Below are 26,422 nucleotides of genomic sequence, written 5' to 3' on the forward strand. Positions count from 1 at the left end.
CATCTGCAAAAGCAGCATTTCTAATCTCCCACAGATATCGTTTCATATTTTGGGGCTAGTCGAACTTGAACTTTGGGCACCTGACCCAGAGGTAAGGGTACTACCACTGCACCAAAAGAGCCCTCCTCTCTTAGTATAACCATTGAGAAAATACTTAGCAGGATTTCTAAGATAACAAGCATTAACAGGAGCTATTAGTTATTTTATTTAACTAATTTAATACCAATGTGCTGTTGGATGATCTTGTTTCTATTCTGGATTTGGCATTATTATTGAAGGAGGACAATGTGCTGGTAAGAATTACAAGATTAGCAATGGGAAAAATGGTTAAGGTGAAGCACTCTTCCATGATGTATTCTCCTGAGAACTGAGGCAATGAGGGATACTCTGGGTCAGTGCTGCTTCTAGGCAATGAACATTTTGACTTGCAGCATGCTTCCTGAATGCCTACAGGATACCCTGATCCAATATGGCAGAGTTCTGTGCAAAGATACGCTACCCACCATAGTTAACGCTAAGGTGCTAATTTTACATTTTTAACAAGCTCAGTGCTAATGCATATCTCTAGCAGTGCCTTTGAACAGAAACTATACTTTGAAGAAGGGTCACTGGACCCGAAACATTAACTCTGCATTCTCTCCACAGACGCTGCCAAATCTGCTGAGATTTTCCAGCAATTTATGTTTTTGTTTCTAGTTTCCAGCATCCACAGTTCTTTTGGTTTTTCCTGTGATCAGCTCTTGTACTTTTCATAAGTTCACAAATGTGGTACAGTATTTTGACAAGGCTTATGTCTGGGGAATGAAATAGCTTAGTCCACAGAGTGGTGCTGTGCTGCTTTCACCCTAGTGTAAAAAAAATTATGTTCACCTCATCAAAATCCTGTGGAAGAATCCTTAAGGATACCTGGGTCATCTCTCTATAATAGTTATAGGACAAATGACCGACATTAATTATTTGTAAAATGAGTGCATGTATTGAACTCTTATGGAAATTAGAAACCTTTATAAGGATAGATATGACCACATGGGAGGTAAATCTCATTAGTAAGGAACATTGCTTGGCTCACTCACTTGACTGCCAGCTACCTTGACTACACTTCTCAGCAAGAAGTTTTCAAAAGGCCAGGCACACATATGAAGGACTGCAAGTCAAACTGCAAGTCAAGATTCTCAGAGTGCTGTACCTTTGTGACAGAAAACATGTCAGGAATGTCAATTTAATCACCTCCAGAAAGTGCCACTGATTGTCAACATATACACCCCACAAGAATTCTGAAAGAAATGACTGTAGGCAAGCCAACAAAGTAAATTATCTCCCTTTACTTATTGCCGACCTTGGACACAGTTATGCTTTCACCTACCAAAAGCAACATTTGAAGAACCAGCCTATCACAATGGAGTTGTGTGCCTCAAACTCAGCACCATGCATCATGGCCAATCTTCTCTCCTAACAACCCCTTACATGCAAGACTCTAAACATTCTTGCTTTATTTTTAAAAGCTGGGATTTTGATTTATTGATTTATTTATTTATTCGTTTATTGATTCATTCTCCCCAGTTTTTCAACTGCTGTTCACCTGGTTGATTGACCCCAGTTTACTCAATTTTGTTGCAGGACAAATGATGCATAATGTCCAGGGGATCCTGAAAAGTCTTTTATTTCCTATGAGGAAAGTCAATGAACTGATGAGGAAGAGCTCAGGCCTTGTTGTTGGAAATGACAACTTCAGTGGCACATCGCCAGTTACCTGGCTAGTCACTGAATATCATTGCTGTATATCAAGCATACCAATGAGGCTCAATACACCCTCAAATCTCCATTCTTCTCCACCAATTCACAGCTCACACTTTCCATCCCTGCAAATCCATCTGTGAAAGGGCAGTGGCTGGAAGGTCAAAACTCAACAGCCTACTTATGAATTATGCTAATGAAGAAGGTCAAAAGGAAAATGAAGCAAAAAGAGACAAAGGCAGTAAGTTGGCCTCAATCACTCAGGAGTTCTCACTGACCTGTTCCACAAAAGCCTCCTCAAACACAATCCTAGCTTCAAGTTTTCTTACTTCAAAGACCTATTTTGGATACTCTTCCATATAAGGAAGGACTGGATAGCGTTAGGCAGGTGATGTTTCACTGAGCACGAGGAAGACAAAGAATTCTGATAATGATAATCCCCTTTCTGGTCATGATAATCCCCTTTCTGAACGTTTTCAAAATTGATTCTTGGGAAGTGAGTGGGCATTGCCAGCAAGGAATTTACATAGTCCACACATTGTTGGCCTACATTAGTTTAATATTGGATATCCCAAGGAGCAATAAAAAGGCAACAAGCATTTAAATTGATGCAGGACTGGAGTCATATACAGGCCGGATTAACAGGTATCCTTCCCTAACTGATTTTGATCAACAAATGATGCTCTGACAATTGGCAAACTCAGGATCATTTTTACTGACACCAGTGTTTTGATTTTCCAATTTATTAAAAACTATATGAAATTTAAACTTCAGAAGCAGAATTTGAGCACCAGTTTTCTGGATTACTAGCCTAATGACAATGACTACTGCATAACTGTATCCACTCATGGTGGAGGATGAGAAGAAGGCTGTCTATACTCTTCCAGAAGGGAGACCCAGAATATATCTATGCTCACTTAAAAGAGATAGTTTGAAAAAGGTCACAATTATATACAGTTTCTGAACTCAGACACCAAACCTCTTCTGACAAACGTAATTCTGAAATTCCCTACTATAACATCAGGAAAGCTTTGATTTCATTACACACCTCAGCTCATCAACCCAGATAGTGACCAATCAATACCTCCACCTCCATGGAAACACGAGCTGTAGGTCAGGAAAAGGGCCTCCAGACTCATACATCCTGCTGTAGTTCAGGATCTGATTGCTTTCTTTAGGCCAGTAAGAATGTGAATGCAGAGCCTAGTGGAATTTTGCCCTCTGGAGGCCAGTTACCGGCCTGATACTACCATTTCTAAGCATAGCAGCATATGCCAGACACCTGTCTTTTTCCTCAGAGCAACCATACTATGGACATGGGGGGGACAATGCACTGCTCTCGGGAGCAAGTTGTAAAAATGCAGCGGCCAACAGGTTCCAGCTAGAAACAAGCTGCTATGCAATGAAGACAACATCAATCTTATAATCATTTAAGTATAGTACAAATAGCCATTGACCTTAATTTCCTTCATTTGAAAACAAAATGGACCAAAGTGAAAGAAAGATACATTTAGCCACTCAGAGGAAACAGTCTTACAGAAAAATGACATGATCACTTTCTGTGCCTTTACTACCAACTCAAAAGGATTTATATAAGGTTTTCCACTGTCACTCAAGTGTATGATTTATAAAGTTCAAAGAGAAATTAATACTGTAATAAAGATTGGGAGATTTGCATGGAGAGTCATGTCTAAAATGTCTAATTTTGTTTGAAAATGATCCATTTTGTAGATATTGTCTTTTCTTTGAAACAGGTGAGTTTGAATAATGGGTATTTTTTATATTGTTCTTTCTCGAAATGTACTGTTATTATTGTGAGGCAATTATGCCTTCTTTTCTTTCTAAAGGGACAATTTCCTTGGCAAATAGCAGTTTATGACAATACAAGGTTGAACTGTGGTGGAGTCTTCATTGGTGGTTGCTGGATTTTGACAGCTGCACATTGTTTAAGGTATTTGCTGACAATCGCTATCTCTTCATAAAATACACGATGAGATAATCTAAGGTCTTCAGTAGGATCTAAGATTTACACTCTTTCTCAGCATTTTTTCAAAGTTCGTTAGACACATTTCTTCTCATTGGGTGACATCTCCTTTGTGTAACGTGCCATCCAAATTCAACATTAGATCTTTGCGCAGTACTGGTTACCTCTAATTATAAAACTGAACTTTTTTCAGCCTTCTTAATAGCTGTATTCAGTTGTCCCTCTGTCTTTAATGACAGCAGCCTCTCCACGCCATTTCTAATCAGAAGGAAACCATCACTTATGCTCTGTCCGTGCTGGAGCAATCTGAAAATTATTCCATTGCCCACATTCATCCAATAATCTTATGTCTCACTTTGTTTCAATTTTTTATCCAATTTTCCCTTAAACTGTACAATGGTTTCTGTCTTTGATTGCCCTGTGATTGATTGAATAACCCTTTGTTAAAAAAAACAAAATACTGTGTAAAATGTTTTGCTTCATTCCCTTGGTGATAATTCTGAAATTTTATCAACTATTCTCTGATTCCCCAACCAGGCATCATAGTTTTTCCTATTTACAGTGTTAAAACTTTCCACAATTTAAAAAACCTGTAGTGAATGTTCCCTCATTCTTCTTAACTTCAATTTAAAAAAATCTGTGTGTGCTCGCTCAGTGCACATTGGGAGGGTTCTGCCCATTCTGCAGAACACCTGGGTGCAATGAGCTAATCTTACTTTCCTTTATTCTCAAACTGTTTAAGGACGGTCCAAGAAATGTTCCTAAAATAGGTACATATGCAACAGACCCAAAACAAATTTTACATATCGACCAAGGACACACATAACATGTGACCAACATTCAATCAAATACATTTCAAGCATTTTTGGGCATGGTACCTAGTTCCACATAATTGGCCAAAATAGCATTTTTTTTCATCCATGGGATGTGAGCATCACTGACTGGCCAGCATTTACTGCTCGTTCCTAGTTGTTCTTGAGAAGATGGTGGTGAGCTGTCTTCTTGAGCTGCTGTAGTCTATGTGCTGTAGGTTGACTCACAATGCCCTTAGGAAGGGCATTCCAGGATTTTGAACCAATGACAGTGAAGGAATGGCAGTATATTTCAAAGTCAGGATGGTGAGTGGCTTGGAGGGGATCTTACAGGTGGTGGTGTTCCCATGTATCTGGTGCCCTTGTCCTTCTAGATGGAAATGGTCATGGGTTTGGAAGGTACTGTCCAAGGATCTTTGGTGATTTTCTGCAAGTGTGTATTGTAGACAATACACTACATGTCCATATTTGAACCAAAACTGCAATGAGGTCAGGAGCTGAGTGGCCCTGGCAGAACCCAAACTAGGCATCACGGAGCAGGTTATTGCTGAGCTGATTTTGCATGATAGCTTGGGGCGGCACGGTGGCTCAGTGATTAGTACTACTGTCTCACAACCACAGGGACCCAGGTTTGATTCCTGCCGCGGTGACTGTCTGTGTGGAGTTTGCACATTCCCCCCGTGTCTGCATGGGTTTCCTCCGGGTGCTCCGGTTTCCTTCCACAGTGCAAAGATGTGCAGGTGAGGTGAATTGGCCATACTAAATTGCCCATTAGGCGCATTAGTCAAGGGTAAATAAACAGTAAGGAAATTAGTCTGTGTGGGTTGCTATTCGGAGGGTCAGTATGGACTTGTTGGGCCAAAGAGCCTGTTTCCATACTGTAGGGAATCTAATCTAATCCAGCACTGTTGATAATACCTTCCATCTCTTTACTGATGATTGATAGTGGACTCATGGGGCAGTAACTGGCCAGGTTGGATACCTGGGCAATTTTCCACATTGTCAGGTAGGTACCAGGGTTAGAAACTGTACAGAAATGGCTTGACAAAGGGGAGTGGCAAGTTCTGGAGCTCAAATCTTCAGTACTACTGTCAGAATGTTGCAAATGCCCATGGCCTATGTCGTACCCAGTGCTTCCAGTAATTTCTTGATATCATGTAGAATGAATGGAATTGGCTGAAGACTGGTATTGGTAATGCTGGGGAACACCAGAGGAGGCTAAGATGGATCGTCCATTTGGTACTTCTGGATGAAGATTGTTGCAAATGCTTCAGCTTTATCTTTTGCACTGATGTGCTGGGCTCCCCCATCATTGAGGATGGGGATATTTGTAAAGGCTCCTCCCTCAGTGAGTTGTTTAATTGTCCACCACCATTCACAACTGGATGTGGCAGGATCAGAAAGCTTAGATCTGGTCCGTTGGTTGTGGTATCACTTAACTCTGTCTATCACTTGCTGCTTATGCTGTTTGACATGCAAGTAGCCCTTTTTTGATGGCTTCACCAGGTTATCACCTCATCTTCAGGTATGCCTGGTGCTGCACCTGGTGTGCCCTCCTCCATTGTCCATTGAACCAGGGTTGAACCTCCGACTTGATAATAATTGTTGACTGTGGGATATACTGGGCCATGAGGTTACAGATTGTGTGGGAGTACAATTCTGCCGCTGTTGATGGCTCACAGCACCTCAAAGATGCCCAGTATTGAGTTGCCAGATCTGTTCAAAGTCTGCTGCATTAGCATGGTGAAAGTGCTAATGATGGAGGGTATTTCCAACATGAAGGTGGGATTCCATCTCCACAAGGACTGATCTATATTTTTCTGTTGCAAGCTTTCCTCTGCTCTGTTTTCCACAATCTCAAATCTTCGATTCCTTCTGTAATAATATAAAATATTCTATTATATAAAATGGATTGAAAGAATCAGCAATAACTCTTTCCAGAATAAACTATTTCTCAAGATGAAAAGGGCAAGGGAAAACTGTTAAAAGGATTAAAAGCAACATGTGAATTAACCATTGTTGGAAAGAAACAACATAAACAATCTGTTTCCTGAGAAACAGGAGATAACAACTGCATGACAGTCTGCTGCATCATGAAAAATGGGCAATTAAATCTATGACCAGAATGAAGGTTCTGAAGTAAAGGAAGAGCTGTGTTTTTAACAGACAGCTAACCCCAAATGTAACAAGGAACGGGGGCCTACTTCTGGTAAGAAGGAAAGCTACTGACTAGAGGTCTCCAGGAAAGTACTCAGTGTTAGGGATGAAAGAATCTATTGAATCATTAATAATGTCAAATCACAAACTTGGAAGAGAGAAAACTGTATAAGAATCCAACAACAGACAATTCAAGAGCAGAATTTCGAAAAACAACACTGCTCAAGGATTGAACCCTGGACATTCAGAGACAGACACTGTCAGCAGAATTCTTACTAGATTCCAATATTAATCAGGTAATAGCCAAATTGGGTTGTGAGGTTTAACTTGTTTACTTGAAGGGTCTTATTTTGGTTGCTACATGCAATAACATTGAAATCATTGTTTCAGTACTTGATTGCCTGTGAGATTTCTAAATAAGCAGCCAAATTAAAGGTAACTTGTGGTGAGTTCACCCACAATACCTCCCTCCTGCATAAATCAATAATGGCTTCAAAATGAAAAGTTAATTCCTAATATCTGAGAACCAGTTCTTATTCCAAGTCTTTTGATGTAAAGGATTTGCTTTTTAACATAAGGCAGTAAGAATTCAGAAATAGTAATTTACCCTAGAGAAACTCTGGATGGAATTTATTGAAACTCTTGTCTGTGGCAGGTTTACAATGTGGGAAATGGAGGGTGGTATTTAGTCAGGCTGCAAGGTATGGGAGGGGAACCACCAGCCCACCTTTGCTTGGTTAATTCCAGGGTGGGAAGTCTCATGGATAACCTTAGATGTTAATTGAAATCCTAAGTGTGTTATTAAGGGCCTCATCTCACCATTGCAGGTATCCAACCAGTGGCCAACAGAAGAGCTGCAATTCAGGAAACCAAAACAGCAAACTACGTGCTCCAGGGTAGAGAGCGGCGTCGGAGGGCTTATATCAGGACTGGACACCCTGCATAATGCCCATTGACTTGTGCCGCCTTGTACTTTTTTCTCAATCTCCCAAAGATTTAGTCAGTGGTAGCCTTCCTGCAAACTCCATTTGCAATCAACTGTGGTCTGGGTCCTGCTATGCCTCAGGCCTCTGTTGGTAACATTACGAATACCTTCTACTATTCCCACTAGTGTTGAATAGCATTAGAGAGCCGTCAGGATATGAAATCCCTGGGAAGACCCAGTGTTGGCCAAACTCTGGAAGGCTTTCACCAACAGAGGTGTCTGGTTTTTCCAACTAGCAGGCAAGACCCCATTGTCAACATTAAAATTCACACTTTGTTTTTTGAAATACTCCAAGTCCCAAATATTATCATTCCACATAAAAAAAAATTATTAGTGTTCTACTTCTAGTTTGGGTGTCTGCAATTTTCTCCAAACAGTTGTATATGCCATAGTTTTCCAGCATCGATACAGTTAATTGATTTATTAGTTGCCTGAGAAACAAACCTGCTGCTTATGGGAGTATGGGGTGAAATATGTTTGTTTTGCACCAGCTGCACTAAGCAGACTATGCCAATTCCCCAGGGGCAGCCACCACCACAGGATGTCACCTGCTTGACGTACACAGCATGTTTCATTGATATCATTGAAAAATGGCAAAACGGCAGAACAGGCAGAAACTAGAGGGTGTCTGTCTGGCCCAGGAAACCAACATAAATCTCACTAAGTGAACAGAGTTCTCTCCATGTAATTTTCCATACAGTTTGTCAATAAAATGTAAGCTGTGTCACAAATATCATTTACATTTTCATCATTTACATTGCTGCTATAATATCTGAAAAAAATGGAAATACATTGCAGAAATTATTTTTATTAATTTCTTTTGTCCTTATTCCAGGCTCTACCACATATCTGACTATGTGATTAGAATTGCCAAGCACAATAAAAGAGATATTGCAGATAATGAAGAAATTTTACCAGTTGAAAAGATCATTATCCATCATGACTTCAATGCTAAAACATATCAAAATGATATTGCCTTGATAAAAGTGAAGCACGTTTTTTCAGACAAGGAATGTATTCCACTGAGTCATGATGTCCAACCTGTCTGTGTCCCCTGGTCTGAGTATCTATTCAGACCCAAGAAAACTTGCATAATATCTGGTTGGGGTCAGGCACGAGGTAAGCTTATCAATGCAGAGTTACATGATAAGAATATTCTGTCTCTGTAAAGATTTTACTTTTAAAGTTAACATTGTAATAGTGCAATGTCTTTAAACTAGGATCTAAATTTCCTGTTCCAACAAAAAGTAACTTACTCACATTTTTGAAGTTTTAGTCGAGAAATTTATTTTCTCTCAATTGTTCTGCTTTCTCTTATGTATTTTTGGAAAATGGTGCCCTCTTTTCAACCCTAGCAGTAATTATCCTACGACATATTTCAAAACATGCATCAATGAAACACGGACTGTCCAGAGAGCTGTGGGTTACCATAGCTTAATGCTCCACATTGCAGGTTAAAGTTTTGACGCTGCTTAATCTACAAACAAGTGTGAAAAATTGAAGCTCTTCAGGCCATTTTGCCAGTGTAGAGTAAGATTGTCCATTGTATTTAAAAGGCCAAAGCTTAGAAGAAAAAAATATTATGCCAGAGCTGGGTTTATGATTTTTGTTAATCATGGATTCTTTGTGCCTCTTCCCATTGTGTCCTTTTATCATTTCTGCCGTTTGCCTTAATGTTAAGCCACCCAGCATGCACTCTCTAATATAACAGTATGGAAATACCCATGCTAATCAGCACACGTATCAGCACACATACACCAAACCTGTAAGCACTCACATCCATTCTAGCACATATCTTTCGAACATATATACCCACTTTCTAACAAATGGAAACGCACACACAGCCTTCATGAATGAATCTAACTCAGACAGAAAATCTTTAAACTGGTATGATAATATCTTGTGCATGAGTTTCTACCTCTTTCTCCCCCAAACTAATGCAGCCCACAATCATGCATGTTCAGCTCCCACACTAAATGAAATCCAACTTACTTCCCATATCACTGGATGGAATTTTTAAATTTGCTGTGTTTGGATTGGGGGAGATGTTAAAAAAAACTCAGCCCAAAATCTGACCTGGCACAAACCCAGCCTCTTCTGGTTCCACGGATGTGTATTTTAATGAGGCTAACTGCCTTAATACCAAAAATAATAATGTATTTATTAAGTACCTTTAAAGAACCTCCCCCCCTTCAGCTATTCAAATCTCCTACTCACCCTTCGTCCAGCCTTTCCATTCTCCCTACCTGGCTTTTCCTATTTCCTGTTAACAGCTAGACCTGATTAGCTCCATCTTCCACCCTCCAATATTCCCACCTTGCATGACTCCAGCCTCTGACCTCCTCTTCTAACCCTTTATCCTTCCCATTCTCCATCCTCTTCAAGCACATCCTTCCTCTTCTGCACTTCCTGGCTCTGGCCTTGTGCCATTTGGCTTCTCAATATGGTTGGCCCCTACCAGGAATAGAACTAAAATCTGTTCATCAGATCCTGTCAGTAAATGTTGTAGGACCTCCGGGAAATCCACTCTGTTTTCTAAAACTACTCACCTGAACCGTACTTTCCTACATCTCTCTAGCCCCACTTCCTATGTGGTTTATTTTCTCAGTAAATGCTGGGAAGATAATGAACATCTGAAGAATCCAGTGGTAAACAGATTAGCCAGGGTTGGGGGGAAGCAAATATTCTCTTTTACACTCACTAGTAATATGCTCCCAAATACAAGAGCAGCAGAGTTTAATAATGTATTCAGAATTGGAATTTTAAAAATAGTCATGGCAACTAATGTGAAAGACACATCTTTTGCACTAATACTAAGCTTTAACATTGTAAAGTAGCTCAAGGTGTTTCATAGGAACAACTAACATATCAAGAGATAATACAATATGCAATTCAATGTTTAGTCAAAGTAGAAGGTTTCAAGGAAATTCTGAAAGGAGGAATACTGGGGCAGGTTTAAGAATTGTAGAATTTCAGGCCTGTGCAATGAAGTTATGCCTAACAATTGTGAAGTGAATTTTAGGAGGGCAGAGACCTTTTGGCGTGCTATAGGACATAAGAAGCTTGTGGAGGTAGGTAGGGACAGGACCAAAGAAGGATTTGAAATAATCATACACAGTTGGGCGGCACGGTTGCACAGTGGTTAGCACTGCTGCCTCACAGTGCCAGGGACCTGGGTTCGATTCCCGCCTCAGGCGACTGACTGTGTGGAGTTTGCACGTTCTCCCCGTGTCTGCGTGGGTTTCCTCCGGGTGCTCCGGTTTCCTCCCACAGTCCAAAGATGTGCGGGTCAGGTGAATTGGCCATGCTAAATTGCCCGTAGTGTTAGGTAAGGGGTATATGTAGGGGTATGGATGGGTTGTGCTTCGGCAGGTCGGTGTGGACTTGTTGGGCCGAAGGGCCTGTTTCCACACTGTAAGTAATCTAATCTAATCTAAATTTTAAAATTGAAACATTGTTAGAATATGGGTTAGCATTCACAGGAATGATGGGTTAACTGGACTTGATGTGAGTTAATTCATAGAAAACCAAGTTGAAGAATCATAAAGTCATTCAACACAGCAGCAGCCCCTTCAGCCCAATTCATCCACGCCACCAGGTTTCCTAAACTGAACAGGTTCCATTTTCCTCATTTTGTCCCCATATCCCTCTAAACCTTTCCTGTCCACGGGCCTATGTGAACATCTTCTAATATTGTAATTGTAGACACCTCTACCATTTCCTCTGGCATATCATTCCACATATACACCACTCTCTGTATGAAAAGGTTGTCCTTCAGGACCTTTTAATATTTCCCCTCTCACTTAAACCTATGCCTTCCAGTTTTGGACTCCCCTTTCTTGGCGAAAAGATCCTGGTTATTCACCTGATCTATGTCCCTCATGATTGCATACACTTCTACAAGGTCAACCCTCTACTTCAGGGAAAAAGTCCCAGCCTAACCAGCCTCTCATTATAACTTAACATTCCAGTTTCAGCAAAATCCTTGTACATCTTTTTTGCACCTTTCCAGTTTAATAACATCTTTCTTATGGCATGGCAGTACTCCAAACGTGGCCTGACCAAAGTCTCATCCAGCCGTAACGTGATGGCCCAACTTCTATACTTTTATATTTTTGGATTAGCTCAAATATATGAATATTTCAAGGTGGAAAAGTTACCAGGAGAGCATTAGAATAGTCAAACCTGGAGATAGCACAGGTTTGGACAAGGGTTTCAGTCGCCTATGAGTTGATGTGATGTGGAGATGGACAAAGTTATGGAAGTTGAATAAGATCATAGAGTCATAGAGATGTACAGCATGGAAACATACCCCTCTGTCCAACCTGTCCATGCCGACCAGGTGCCCCAACCCAATCTAGTCCCACCTACCAGCATCTGGCCCATATCCCTCCAAACCCTTCCTATTCATATATACCCATCCAAATGCCTCTTAAATGTTGCAGTTGTACAGCCCCCACCACTTCCTCTAGCAGCCCATTCCACACATGCACCACCCTCTGCATGAAAACCTTGCCCCTTAGGTTTCTTTTATATCTTTCCCCTCTCACCCTGAACTTATGTCCTCTAGATCTGGACTCCCCCACTCCAGGGAAAAGACCTTGTCTATTTAAGCTCAAGATTTTATAAACCTCTATAAGGTCACCCCTCAGCCTCCGACGCTCCAGGGAAAACAGCCCGAGCCAATTTAACCTCTTCCTACAGCTCAAATCCACCAACCCTGGCAATATACTTGTAAATCTTTTCTGAACCCTTTCAAGTTTCACAACATCATTCTGATAGGAAGGAGACCAGAATTGTACGCAATATTCCAAAAGTGGCTTAACCAATGTACTGTACAGCCGCAACGTGACCTCCCAACTCCTGTACTCAATACTCTGGCCAATAAAGGAAAGCATACCAAACGCTTTCTTCACTATCCTATCTACCTGCGACTCCGCTTTCAAGGAGCTATGAACCTGCACTCCAAGGTCTCTTTGTTTGCAACACTCCCAGGGACCTTACTATTAAGTGTATAAATCCTGCTAAGATTTGCTTTCCCAAAATGCAGCACCTCGCATTTATCTAAACTATCTAAATTATCTAAATTAAACTCCATCTGCCATTTCTCAGCCCATTGTCCCATCTGAACAAGATTGCTTTGTAATCACAGGCAACCTTAATCGCTGTCCACTACAACTCCAATTTTGGTGCCATCTGCAAACTTACTAACTGTACCTCTTATGTTCACATCCAAATCCTTGTGGCACTCCACTGGTCTCTAATCTGAAAAACAACCCCCCACCACCACCTTCTGTCTTTTACCTTTGAGCCAGTTCTGTATCCAAATGGCTAGTTCTCCCTGTACTCCATGAGATCTAACCTTGCTAACCAGTCTGCCATGAGGAACCTTGTTGAACGCCTTACTGAAGATGATCCAGGATTTTGAAGTTGGAGAGAATAAAGAGTCAGAATCTCAGCTCAGGGTCAAAAATGCCAAGGTTGTGAACGGTCCAATTCAGTCTTGACCAATTCAGAGAAGGGTTCTGACATCAGCAGCTCAAAGGAGTAGTTGCTAGGCTTCTTCCAATATTGGATTAGAACTAACCCTGTTGATTTACTAAGATGTGATGACTTCCATTTTGAAGATTGTGGGAAAGTTCTCTTTGGAGAAATACTAACAATTTTAAATGCACCTGTAAGAACCGGAGTTGTATGGAAAATTAATTAAGTTGATTAAATGTGTCTTCAAAATTCTACAAAACACATTTTCCTGGGCTTTCTCATGAGCGAACTTCCTGCTGGAGTATAACTAATCAGCTTTGCAATACAAATGATAATGTTAAGTAGCTTGAGTTACATTCATGAGTGATGTGTCACTTGTGTTCTTGTATTTTTAGAGGACAGAGTAAGCATCCTACGCTTCGCTGATCTCGATATATTTGGAAACTGTTCAGATATTTACCAGTCTGATTTTTATGAAGGAATGGAATGTGCAGGTAAAGTTAAAACTTTGATCTCATTCATAAAATCTGGTCTACTTTTTAAAAGTTCTTCTGCAATCGACAATTTTTTATTCGAGACCCTGGAGTAATAGGTGCCAAGTGGTAATGGGTGAGATCTGGATCTACATTGTTCTACTTCATTGATAGATGCCCATAATGTCACTGATGTTAAGATTATTTGCTTGTTGAAACCACTGCCTTCAGTAAATTAGTTACTGGTACAGTTGACATGATCTTCTGGAATCTCTGATACCTCTCTTGCCTCCTAATTCAGTTATTGTACACCAGCCCCAAGGAGGTTCAAGTTGCACGTCAAGACCACATCCTGGCTAAAGTGAAGCCCATGCTATTGTTTCTTTATGGCAGTAAATCACAAAGTCATCAGCTGTCAGAAAGTTACTGGCCTGCTTAGAAAGGAGCCATATTAAAAAACATTTTCATCGCCATCACACCTCTCCCATAAGTACATAAGAAACCTTCCTGGTACCCACTTCAGAGAACACCACTGTTGCAAACAAATAATCACTTAATATTTTTATCATGTTTCTTTTGCAACTGGCAAACATTAGCCAGGCAACATTATTATTTGTCTAAAACTGCCAAGATATTGTTGGGCTAAAATATTTGATTTTCTGAGGCCTGATTTTGAACAGTAGCAGGGTGAGATGACTAAACAGAAGCATTGTATTGCATAGTCACTCTTTACCATATCCTTTCAACTTTGTGCTGGAATGGAGTCCAATGGCCAAACGCCCAGCACATAAGCTTCCATACTTTCAAGCCTGAACTCCATGTTAGAATTCCTGACATTTATTCTTTGCTTTGCCAACATAAAAATTGGGCAGGTTTTCAAGGGTGCTGAGACCATCACCTTGCCATCTAACTCTGAACTATCACTATAATATAGTGGCAAGGTCTGAATTTGCAATGCCTGCAACTTTTTATAACAACTCACTGTCAACTGAGCTTTGTTTTCCAAGCTGATTTATTAGAATATGATGCTGTCCATGTTACAGTATAGTGATATTGGCATAGGGTGGGATTGGCTGTCCTGTTTCTAGAGCCCAAATCGATGAAAGACAATAAGTGCAGTGGTACTATGTGCTCCAGGTGCAGTCTTTCCTAGATGTTAGCCCTGTTTGTTCCTTGCAACTTGCCCAACCAGCAACCCCTAACCTCTTGCACCCACCTCTCCAGAATGTTAGATTTCTCTCCACCCAATAAGGCCGAATCCCGTGCTTATCTTCTCAACTTCAGGAGCTAGCTTGCTCCCTGGCAGCTCAGTGTAGGGAATTTTGGTGCAGCTGTTGCTGGCTAAAAAGATTGGCCAGCAGTTCTTGAGGGTAGAACTTTAACCACTGAGGGCTGAAGGTCCCACTCTCTCTTTATTCAGCCTACCCTGCAGTGAGTGCTGGATGTTCATGAGAGCTTCTTTCTGGCACATCAACTGATTGTTATTCTGGGAATGTGGTGGGGTTACAATAAGCAGTCCAGCCACCCTCCTCACCCTTTTAAATACCAACCCAGTTGATAAGGAGGCAATAGGAATGAGACATTCAGTATAGCTCGGTAACTACCTATATATGGAAGTTGTTCTCATGTTGTGCTTACTAGTAACTTTGAATTGCTGTATTGTTATGCTAAATAATTATTTCATTTGTTCATGCTTCATCAACAATTAATTCCTCCATTAATCTTTTTGTCTTGGGTGTTTTGTTCCCATTTTAACACTTCACATTCTATTGAGACAGCAAGGAGCTTTTCCATTAACAGTACTTGTTTGCACTAACTGCTGAAAGTGTGGGCTTTTGTGGTGCAATGGTAACATCCTTACCTCTGAGCCAGGAGGCCCAATTTCAAATCTCACCTACTCCAATGATGTGTTAAAATATGCACCTGTTGAAAGTGAATGAGGAGCACAAATGCAGAGTTTAGACGACCATCACCAAAGCACCTGCCTTACAAATGGGAAGAACCTTGTGCCCACTCCATGTCAGTTTTGGCAGCAAGGGGGGATTTGGCCAAGCACAGTCCCAGTGAAGACCCTGCCACCTTCCTACCTCCACCTTGGCAGAAAAAACCCATTAGTGGCCCATTGCCAATTGACTCCCTTACATAAGTAATTAAAGGTCAACTTAAAAGTTACATCTCAGCTCCACCACTATGTAAAGAACAATGGATAGGAGCATGTGGGGAGTGGTCCTGGTCATATTTGCTCAAGAGCTGACAGGGAAGGCCCTCCTTGTTAAAAAGATTTCTGAGTCTGATTGAGGGATCTAGCACTGCCACTGAAAGTAACAACTTGTCCATGTTGATAATACACTCAACCCTTCTGTCTGCTACCTGGCAGCAGCAGTGACTGTCTCCTGGATGGCACTGCCATTCATTCGAGCTATCATTCTCTCACTGACTGCTTGTTTTTGAAGGGCAGAATTTCTGCAGCAATGTTCACTGTGAAGATTTTACTTAACACTTGAAAGAATTCATGTGTTACACCACATGTTGGCTTCACCCTGAGCTCAATCTCCACACCAAAGTGAGTAATACTCAGCTACCCTCTTCCCCAACCTGACCTCCCCTTCAAATTCTCTGCTGAATGGTGACTGTAGACTGCCTTTTGGAACATTGGTACAACTTGTCAATTGACTTTGCATTGATGTATCAGTAAGATACTGTCAGGTTCCCCATCTGTAGGACATCAGCTTATCAGGATTATACATTTCCACTACTTAAGAGAGTCTTCCAGATTGTTTTCCTGCATAGTAAAGAGGAATAGATCACTCCTCTTCTCCTAACATATGTCCATGATTGTCTTCAATACTTGACATGAGTGCAGCAGGATTGGTTTTCTTTGTAGGTGGTGGTGAGGGGCTTATTACTGGACAGTTAGAAATAGTATTGCAAGAGGTGCAATGGGGATCACAAGCTGCAATTTCTTCAATCAGAGGTGACAGATTTGGCCATTCCCAGTATGAAACCCATGCTTGCAGATCTGATGGTGAGTTTGGGACTGATACAGGTATTTGATCTGTCATTGGGACTAAATTTCCCATAGTGAGTGCAGTGATAATTTCATACTAATTTTCTTATTTTCCTTCAGGTTCATGTACTTTCAGTCCACAGTAGGTGTGATCTTCCTTTGATTTTATGTAATTCAATTATTCTCTGACAGCATTCTGACCATCTTTTAAATCCTGTTTGAGAAGTTTGTACTCTTGTTTATAATCTACACGCTCTTGACTCAGTTCATAGAATCATAGAATCCCTAAGGTGGGGAAGCAGATCATTCAGCCCATTGAGTCGACATTTGCCCAACCCACTCCTCCCTCCCTCTCCCTGTAACGCTGCACTCTCATGACTAATCCACACAGCCTACACATCCCTGGACACTAGGGACAATTTAGCAAAGCTAATCCATCCAACTTGCATATCTTTAGACTGTGGGCAGAAACTGGAGTACCCAGAGGAAACCTACACAGACACAGGGAGAACGTGCAAAAACAGTCGCCCAAGGGTAGAATCAAACCCAGGTCACTGGCACTCTGAGACAGCAGTACTAACCACTGGGGCAAGATCTCATAGTGTGACCTTAATGATACAATATGGGCAGCACGGTGGCTCAGTGGTTAGCACTGCTGCCTCACATCATCAGGGATCCGTGTTCAATTCCCGCCTTGGGCAACTGTCTGTGTGGAGTTTGCACATTCTCCCAGTGAATTGGCCATGCTAAATTGCCCGTAGTGTTAGGTGGATTAGTCGAGGTAAAATGTAGGGGAATGGGTCTGGGTGGGTTGCTCTTCGGAGGGATGGTGTGGACTTGTTGGGCTAAAGGGCATGTTTCCACACTGTAGGGAATCTAATTTTATCTAATATGAATGTTTTACAATCTGCACCGAACTTTATGCAACAAACTCAAGGCTTCAAAATATGAACTTTGAATTAGGTTTGATTCTTCACCTCTTCTGTCTCTTTTCCTGATCTGATTGCAAAGTCAAATCTTGGACGGTATGACTACATGCTGTAGCATATAAGAGGTCACAGAAATTCACTTGCCTGGCATTTCAATAAGAGTGCTTCAAGTTCTGCACTAGATATATAGCTAAACTTCTTGTATTAAAATGAAAAGGTATTAGTCCAACAAAATTTTCTTTGTGTCGATTTTCCTAAAAACCATACTTTTTGAAGTCCAGCTGTCCATGTGGTGTTACTTTTGTAGACTTGGTTTTCTGATACAGTTCAGTGGTCTGTTAGTAATCTAAACAATTTCACTTCACTCATAATATTGTGTTTCCTTCTTAAAACAACTTAAACAACATGTTCTGAAAGTAACAACATACTTAAAACAACACAGCAAAAAATTAACAACTTGGCTTTAAAATTAGATTGATAAGTTAAATTTTATCAGAAATTGGCTGAGTCATTTTTGTGGAGTTTTGTGGACGTTTCCCTTGAGGTGTTTGTGCTATCTTCCTGTTGTGGAAATTAATTCGACTCAACTCAAATGCTAGCAAGAGCAAAGAAAAATTTTATTACAGGCCTTTGCAAAGGGACCCTCTGCACTTGACAAAATGCCTTATGCAAGAGGTACTTGAGCATAATTCAGATACTCATCTTATACTGTTTATTATCACGCTTTCAAGGACAAAGACTGGGAAAACTCAAGTTGTTATTCTCTCATCCCCTAGTCTTGGACATAGCAGTTCTTTAGCTTTCGCTGAGTTCGACTGTTGCAAGGTCAAGTTGAATGTTTACAAAGTTCAAACAGAGACAAACTGGCTGCAAACCTCATCAAAGTATTGTTTACAAAGCTCAGCACAGCATTAAATTTTAGAAACACATTATCTTTCAAATTTGTTAATTTTCCATTACACTTCCAAAACCCGCCTCACTAACCTATGCACCACATCCCTTTGGTGTCACACTCATTGTATTCTCCCACTTGTCACAGACAGAAATACTGGCCACTGCCAGAATCTCCAAGGACTTTTGATGCTGTCTTGAAAGCAGAGCCGTGCATTTGTTCAAGCGCTAGCTGTCAACTGCTGCTCTGCATGGTTTCTGTCTGTTGTCCTGGACATGTTGGACTGAGGAGTCTTGGCTATCCTGATAGTAAAGGGTGCATGCAGTCACTGCCCATGGAACGTGCCACTAGTGTCCAAGGTGGAGGAATAAGTGGCGAGCTGGAATCACCAGGTTACGGCCTTGACTTTCATGTTGACATTTAGTCATCTAGCTTCTATCTGGTAGCTTGAAAAATGGGAAGCTGCATATCAGTGGGGTGAGATTGGGTAATAATGAAATGTTTATTGCATGCTGATAGGTCTCTCACAAAACACAAATGAGAATCTCATCTTGCCATTCAAAACTTCAGAGGAAAAAAAGACTGTTGGCTCTAAACATTGACATTAGGAGATATCCAATCTCTTGTGTTTCCCCCAACTTTCTCACTATCGCCCACATTGTTCAGGGGCTAGAAAGAACTGGCCTTTTGTTTTGAGGTACAGCAAAAATGGCATAGATCACCTTGAATTTTTTGTAATGCTGCTTTTATTCTGTACTGACCTTACTGCTTAAAATATTGAATCCTCTCTACAATATTGGGCATGGAATCAGGATGTTGGTTGTTAATGATCACCAGGAAAACAAATACTTGTATTAATGCCTGGAGAACCAAGTACCTATCAGATATTGCCCTGTTCATCTTGACAGCCATGTCCTGCATGCTCTCAATCAAAGTCTGCATTTGAAGATGATGCCTATCCATCACTTACACTGTACTCTATGGGATGAGAGTTGTGCAGCTACTTCCTCCCAGACTGTTTTACTGAGTAACTATCTTTGATGTTATATAAAAGTAAAACATTGATTGTAACATCGGCCCTGTCTCCTGCTACATATTTCTGGAGGCCTTTCACAGATAAGGCAGGGTTTAGATTACTTAGAGTGTGGAAACAGGCTCTTCGGCCCAACAAATCCACTCTGACCCTCCGAAGAACAACCCAACCAGACTCATTTCCCTACATTTACCCCTTCACCTAACAATACAGGCAATTTAGCATGGCCAATTCACCTCACATTTTTTGGACTGTGGGAGGAAACCGGAGAACCAGGTGGAAACCTATGCAGACAAGGGAGCATGTGCAAACTCCACATAGACAGTCACCTGAGGTGGGAATTGAACCCAGGTCTCGGCGCTGTGAGGCAGCAGTACTAACCACTGAGCCACAGTGCCACCCATTCTCTGGCCTCAGCTATTATTGTAGTCCTTTCATTGTAGTCTCCATCCGATCATTAGCTAAATGCTCTTAAACTGAGGGCTGAACTTTTTATTCGGGAATATTTTTTCCCATTTTCAGTACCCATTATACTGGCCCATATTGGTGTTGTGTAGCACCCGGAGTCCACTTCCCCTTATTAATTCTAGCTGTACCTGTGATTCCTGGTGTGGCTGAATTTCTAATGGCTGGCCATCATGTTGGCCATCATCTTGGCAGTAGACAATATTTCTCTCTGTCAATTTGTCATTCCCAGAAAAAAAAGCCAAGAAATGCAAGGAGGTTTGTGCTAGCAGCTGCTGTTCTCTTAATGTAGCAGTGTGCATATGTCAGAATTTTATTTACCACTGGTTCTGTACAAACTAACACTTGCCACTGAGTGAAATGCTATTGGTTCAGTTGTCACCCCCTCCTGAGTGAAATGCTATTGGTTCAGTTGTCGCCCCCTCCTGAGTGAAATGCTATTGGTTCAGTTGTCGCCCCCTCCAGCCAGGCTAATGGACGTATGGTTACTTTGTTTATTGTTTTAGTTACAGATATTTAATGATTTGTTGGTAACATCCCACTCCCTTTCTATGCCCAAATGCCCCCACGTCTTCAACCTCATATCATGTAGGTTGACATTGCATAAATAAATGATCTTACTTTTTATTGGACCTGATGAACTTGAGACTTATTAAAAGCAGGGAAGCTGTGTAGTGGGGTCCCATTTGCAGCCTGACCCTTTTATGTTATAATAATAGAAAGGAGAGCGTGCTGAAGAAATGCTGCAGGTCTGCCAACATCTATGAAGAGAGAAACAAACTTTGAGTCCAGTAAGACTTCTTTGGAACTCTAGTTCTGAAGAAGAGTCGTCCTGGATTTGAAATGTTAACTTTGTTTCTCTTTCTAGCGCTGCTATCAGACCTGCTGAGTTTCTCTAGCACTTCCTGCCACTATTTCAGATTTCCATCATCCACTGTATTTTGCGTTTATTTCAATGATAGTGCCTTTTCCCCTCAAGATGAATGGACCCCATGTCTTTAAAACAAGGTTACTTGAAAGGTAGGAGGCTAGGGGACCAGGGTGGAGACCATATTTGACAAGGGGTAAATTAATAATAATTACTCCCTCTGGTCAGGAAGCACTTTTTCACACAACTAAAAGTTGTTTTTTTTTGAGACAATTGAAATGATCAACACTGAGGTCAATAAATGTGTCCACTAATTGGTTCAAAGGATATGATGCAAAGCCGCACATGGACAGTGTAAATATAGATCAGCTATGATCTGATTAAATGATGGAACAGATCTGGGGTTGGTGGTCTACTTCATACTCTATGAAACTTCCATCTAAGACCAGGAACATTGTATCTGGATTCTGTCAGAGTTTCTGGATGTAAATTCTAATTTTTTTTTAAACCTAAACTTTGAAACTGCCTTTAGAATCTTTTAGTTATATTTATTTGCATGATGGATTCTGTAATTCTACATGACCTTCGACCTAAGTCAAATGAGAAGGTAGAGGAAATCGCTAGCGACAGATCGAGGTCCAGTGTAACTAAACTCATTGTGGAAAACCAAGAGAAATCCTGCAAAATTTCCAGGACCATGGAATTATACAAAACAGAAGACCACCATTTGTCTGACATAGTTGACTTTCCTTGCTCATGCACTTTTCCCAATATTTGTTTCAAATTAATGTTGAATGTGTGAATTAGCAGTTAATCATGTTTAATTCTGTGCTTAATTCTTCCTGCAATTCCTAAAGTTATTGAACAAAGTTACATTCCTAATTTTGGAACCACAAAAGGTTTCAGTTATTTTTATCATTATGCAAAATGAGATTAATTTGAAACAGTATCAGTGATTCTTTCAAACTTGAAGATCACCATCTAACGGTCATTCTTCTTTCCTTGGGCAGGAAAAATGGATGGAACAGTTGACGCATGCAAAGGTGATTCTGGGGGTCCACTAGTCTGTACTGATGAAAGAAATGAAGTCTACGTGTGGGGTTTAGTTAGCTGGGGTGAAGAATGTGGAAAATATGGACGTCCTGGTGTGTATACAAAGGTGTCTCATTACTTTGAGTGGATTAGCAGTCATGTTGGTCGAGCTCTTATTAGTAAATACAATGTTTGAATGTACAATATCTTTTTCATTTGCACCAAATGCATTTGGTATAACTCATTTTCATTATGAAATTTTAAACATGATAATTACATCTAATGTTCAAATATAATTTACCACGAATAATCCTGTGTTATCAGGAAGCAAGTTAACAGAAATGATTGGGAATCAGAGGTGGATTTGACCTGTTGCTTTGTAAACTTCTTTACTAACAATAAAGACATGTTAAATAACAACCAAACATCATTTCATCAATAATTCTGCAAGTGAATGTCAATATTATATTTTCAATATTTCCAGTTTTAAAAAAGCTAAGGATGGTGAAAAGTCACCAGATTGAGAGAAGGCGAAAGGCTTCCACATGAAATCCAAGAGAGGGTTTCATGAAAAATCACTAGGTTGAATCAAAATAAAGATAAAACATATTGTCTCCTCCATCTGTAGCAGGTTCACAACTGTTTGGGATGAACTTTGAACTGGTATAACTGATGTCTTAAACATCTATTCGAAGTATTCAAAATTCATGTTAGCTTTAATGGTCAGTATATTTCAGCAGTATATTTTTCAGTACATGTTTTTCTATTCTTTTTTCCAGTGCATGTTTAAGTAGGCCATAAGTGCCCCTGGACTTTATGAACTTAAATCTTTCAGAGGATTGCGTGACTTTGGAATTCTCTGCCTCAGAAAGTGGTGGACACAATACATTGAATATTTCTAAGGTGGAGATAGCTAATTCTTTGTTAGGTAAAGACTCCAGAATTAGGAACAACAGATTTAAAAACTAAGGACTCTTCCATTTAATTCAAAAATTAGAAGAATTCTTTCTCTTGTACAGTCATGTATTTTTAGAATTTTCTTTCACAGACAACAATAGAGACTGTGTTATTTACAATATGGTTAAGGCTGAATTAGACACATTTTTGATCTACATGCTTCTTTGACATTTAGGAAAATGAAATTATGGACACAATCAGATTAGCCACAAGCTTATTGAAGATTGGACAGTCTAATGAGCCTCATGGCTACTTCTGTCCCTAATTCTTCTGACCTTTGAAAAATGCTTACGCTCTCTCATTGATGAAATTTTCTATCTTCCCTCTGATGGTGATTGAGAATGAGAATTGTGAAAGAGAAGTGAGAGGAAGGAGAAGGCAAAGGCTAAAATGCCAGAAGAGGACGGATCAGATCAAGGTGTGATTTTTAGCCAAATGCCAGGCCACCACAATCCTTGTAGGACAACTGCCCATTCCTGGTATTAGTCAAGAAGTGAGGCGCTGGTAAAGCACAGCAGGTCAGGCAGTATCTAAAGAGTAGAAGGCTCAATGCCTTGTGCAGAAGCCCTTCATTGGTGGGTGGCACGGTGGCTCAGTGGTTAGCACTGCTGCCTCACAGCGCCAGAGACCTGGTTTCAATTCCCAACTCAGGCGACTGACTGTTTGGAGTTTGCATGTTCTCCCCTGGTCTGTGTGGGTTTCCTCCCACAGTCCAAAGATGTGCGGGTCAGGTGAATTGGCCATGCTAAATTGCCCGTAGTGGTAGATAATGGGTAAATGTAGGGGTATGGGTGAGTTGCGCTTCGGCGGGTTGTGTGGACTTGTTGGGCCGAAGTGCCTGTTTCCACACTGTAAGTAATCTAATCTAATTAGGAATATGATGAATGGCTTATGCTCAAAACATTGATTCTCCTGCTCCTCAGATGCTACCTGACCCACTGTGCTTTACTAGTGCCACACTTTTTCACTCTGATCTCTAGCATCTGCAGTCCTCACTTTCTCGCAGTTTTGGTATTAGTCTGGTAAACCCTCTATGAACAGTTTCCAATGAATTATCATCCTTTTTTAAATAGGATGTGTTTACATTTTTTAAACACATTATTCTGAATGTGGTCTGTTGGATATTGGGGTCCCTTAATAATGAATTTTCCTAGTATTTACTGAGTAACATGAAATTTCATTTCACATTTATTACAGCAGTAATTAGCTTTCAAAAAATTAGATTAGATTAGATTCCCAACAGTATGGAAACATGCCATTTGACCCAACACGTCCACACCGACCCCCCCCCCCCCCCCCCCCGATATGTAACCCACCCAGGCCCATTCCCCTACCCTATATTTACTAGTGACTAATGCACGTAACACTATAGGCAATTTAGCATGGCCAATTCACCTGACCTGCACATAGGGATTGTGGGAGGAAACCGGAACACCGGAGGAGATCCACACAGACACGGGGAGAATGTGCAAACTCTACAAAGGCAGTCGCCCAAGGCAGGAATTGAACACGGGTCCCTGGCGCTGTGAGGCAGCAGTGCTAACCACTGAACCACCATGCTGCCCATAAGCTGCTCATTTAGCATGAGTAAACAAAGGGAAGAATTACAAGAAATATGGTGGTCACAATGCCCACTGAATGATTGTCAATAGTTTACCTGCTGCCAAATGCACCTAATTAACAGTGTGCTGTTATTGAAAATAAGAAGTATTTGTTCTTACAAAATGGTAAACTAGCCCTCAGATTAAGGTATCAAGGTGATAGTGGTCATCCAGTGTCATGAATGGTTGTTACATGGACATTAACTGAAAGAGTTCAGACAATGGATTGATACAGTGTAAATTACCTGTCCCTAGAAATGTAGACTAACAATAAGTGTTCATGGTTTGCGGATAGATTTGTAGCGAATGTACCGGTTGCCGTAGTTACATGTATGTTCCCTGAGCTGGCATTTTGATTTGCAGACATTTCATACCCTTTCTACGCGACATCCTCAATGCTTTGGAGCTTCCTGTGAAGCTCTGCTAAATAAATCCCAGAAGACTCTAGACCTCTGGATATATTGCCAGCTACTATGGTGGGTGCTGACCACCTGCTTGCCTCTGAAGAGAGCTGAATTGGTTCTTCAGAGGGACAGAAATTGAATCATATAGAGTGCAAGTGTCTTTATGGATAAAACGCTAATGATATTCAAAAATTAGCAGGGGAGTTCTACTATTCTCCTGGCTGACATTTATTACCAATATAATATCACCAAAAAAACTGACTATTACATCATTGCTATTTGTCGGATTTTACATATGCGAATTGGTTATGATTTTCCTACACTACAGCAATACCGCTCTTCAAAAATATCTCATTGTCTCTGAAAACTATATAATTAAACACCATGAGAAGAAATGTGTCAACAACACGGAATATAATCTAAATAAATTATAACATAGAAAGTAGAAAGCCTCAAAAAGCAGAAAGGGGAACTTTTGACTCAAAAAATGCACATAGAAAACCCTTCAAAAGTGTTCAAAATCCAAAACAAAAGCCAGAAGCCAGAAGCCAGAAACCAAACCACATTAATATCATAATTTTCTTTAGGGAACTAACTAATAAAGGTTTAGGGAACTGACTTATGTGATGACTGCATTATACGTTGAATTCTCACTTGGTGCAATGATCAATAGAGTCATAGAATCATAGAGCTTTATAATGTATTCAGATTGTACAATGTAGCTTCTTCATTCATGTGTCTCTCTGCTACACTTCGTATAGTTTGGAACATTGACACAAATCTATCTCAAATGATGTCAAATTTACAAACCTCTAATCCATTTGAACTTTTCATAGATTCAGTTGCAGAATCTCTTTAATCACAACTTCATTATTCACCCATCTTGAATGAATAATCTGTACTGTAACATCTTTTGAATTCCAAATGGCTCAAGAGATCAACAAGCAAGCATCAAGCAGGGCACTTTTACAGCTGACTGACTATGGAATAGCAAATATCTCTGGAGATGGTGGAAATAAAAACAAGCAGTGTAGTTTCACAGCTGTCTTTGAGAGACCTAACATTGGAATTGCACACTGCAGCTGGGGAGATCAGTGATGATTTAAGAGCCTTATCAGCTTAGTGTTTGATTTTAAGGCTTATAAAATGTCTAAATTGTGATTTACAAAACAAAAATTTATAATATTGAATAGGGTGAGTTTTTATATTTTACTGAGATCAGTCTCTTGATTGAATTATAATATATAAGTTAGGTATTAACTTATCCTAGAACAGTGCTTTGAGCAGTAAAACTGTGTTAGCGCTGAGTTTTTGAGCAAAGTTGTTATGTTTGTTTTTAGATTATTTCTGGGTCTTTAGATTGCTGAAGGGGTGGAGATTGTCTTTGGTAGAGTGATGCGTTCTTCCTTTCGGATATGGGAGATCATGGAGTATTTCCATGTTTAGATTTTTTAGATTAGACTTACAGTGTGGAAACAGGCCCTTCGGCCCAACAAGTCCACACCGACCCGCCGAAGCGCAACCCACCCATACCCCTACATTTACCCCTTACCTAACACCACGGGCAATTTTTTAGCTTGGCCAATTGACCTGTCTGCAGGAAGT

General features: G+C 40.5%; 1 protein-coding gene across 1 annotated transcript in view; it reads left to right on the top strand.

Moving 5' to 3' along the window:
- The window catches only part of cfi (complement factor I), a 60,594-nt gene extending 38,543 nt beyond the window's left edge, over positions 1-22,051 (top strand). The window contains exons 9-12 of the mRNA XM_060829042.1: positions 3,582-3,685; positions 8,508-8,791; positions 13,552-13,650; positions 21,834-22,051. Of these exons, the coding sequence (XP_060685025.1) occupies positions 3,582-3,685; positions 8,508-8,791; positions 13,552-13,650; positions 21,834-22,051 (705 nt within the window). The remainder of the gene's footprint in view (positions 1-3,581; positions 3,686-8,507; positions 8,792-13,551; positions 13,651-21,833) is intronic.
- The last annotated feature ends 4,371 nt before the right edge of the window (positions 22,052-26,422 follow it).

Source organism: Hemiscyllium ocellatum, chromosome 1, assembly GCF_020745735.1.
Source record: "Hemiscyllium ocellatum isolate sHemOce1 chromosome 1, sHemOce1.pat.X.cur, whole genome shotgun sequence".
In the NCBI taxonomy this organism is placed as follows: Eukaryota; Metazoa; Chordata; class Chondrichthyes; order Orectolobiformes; family Hemiscylliidae; genus Hemiscyllium; species Hemiscyllium ocellatum.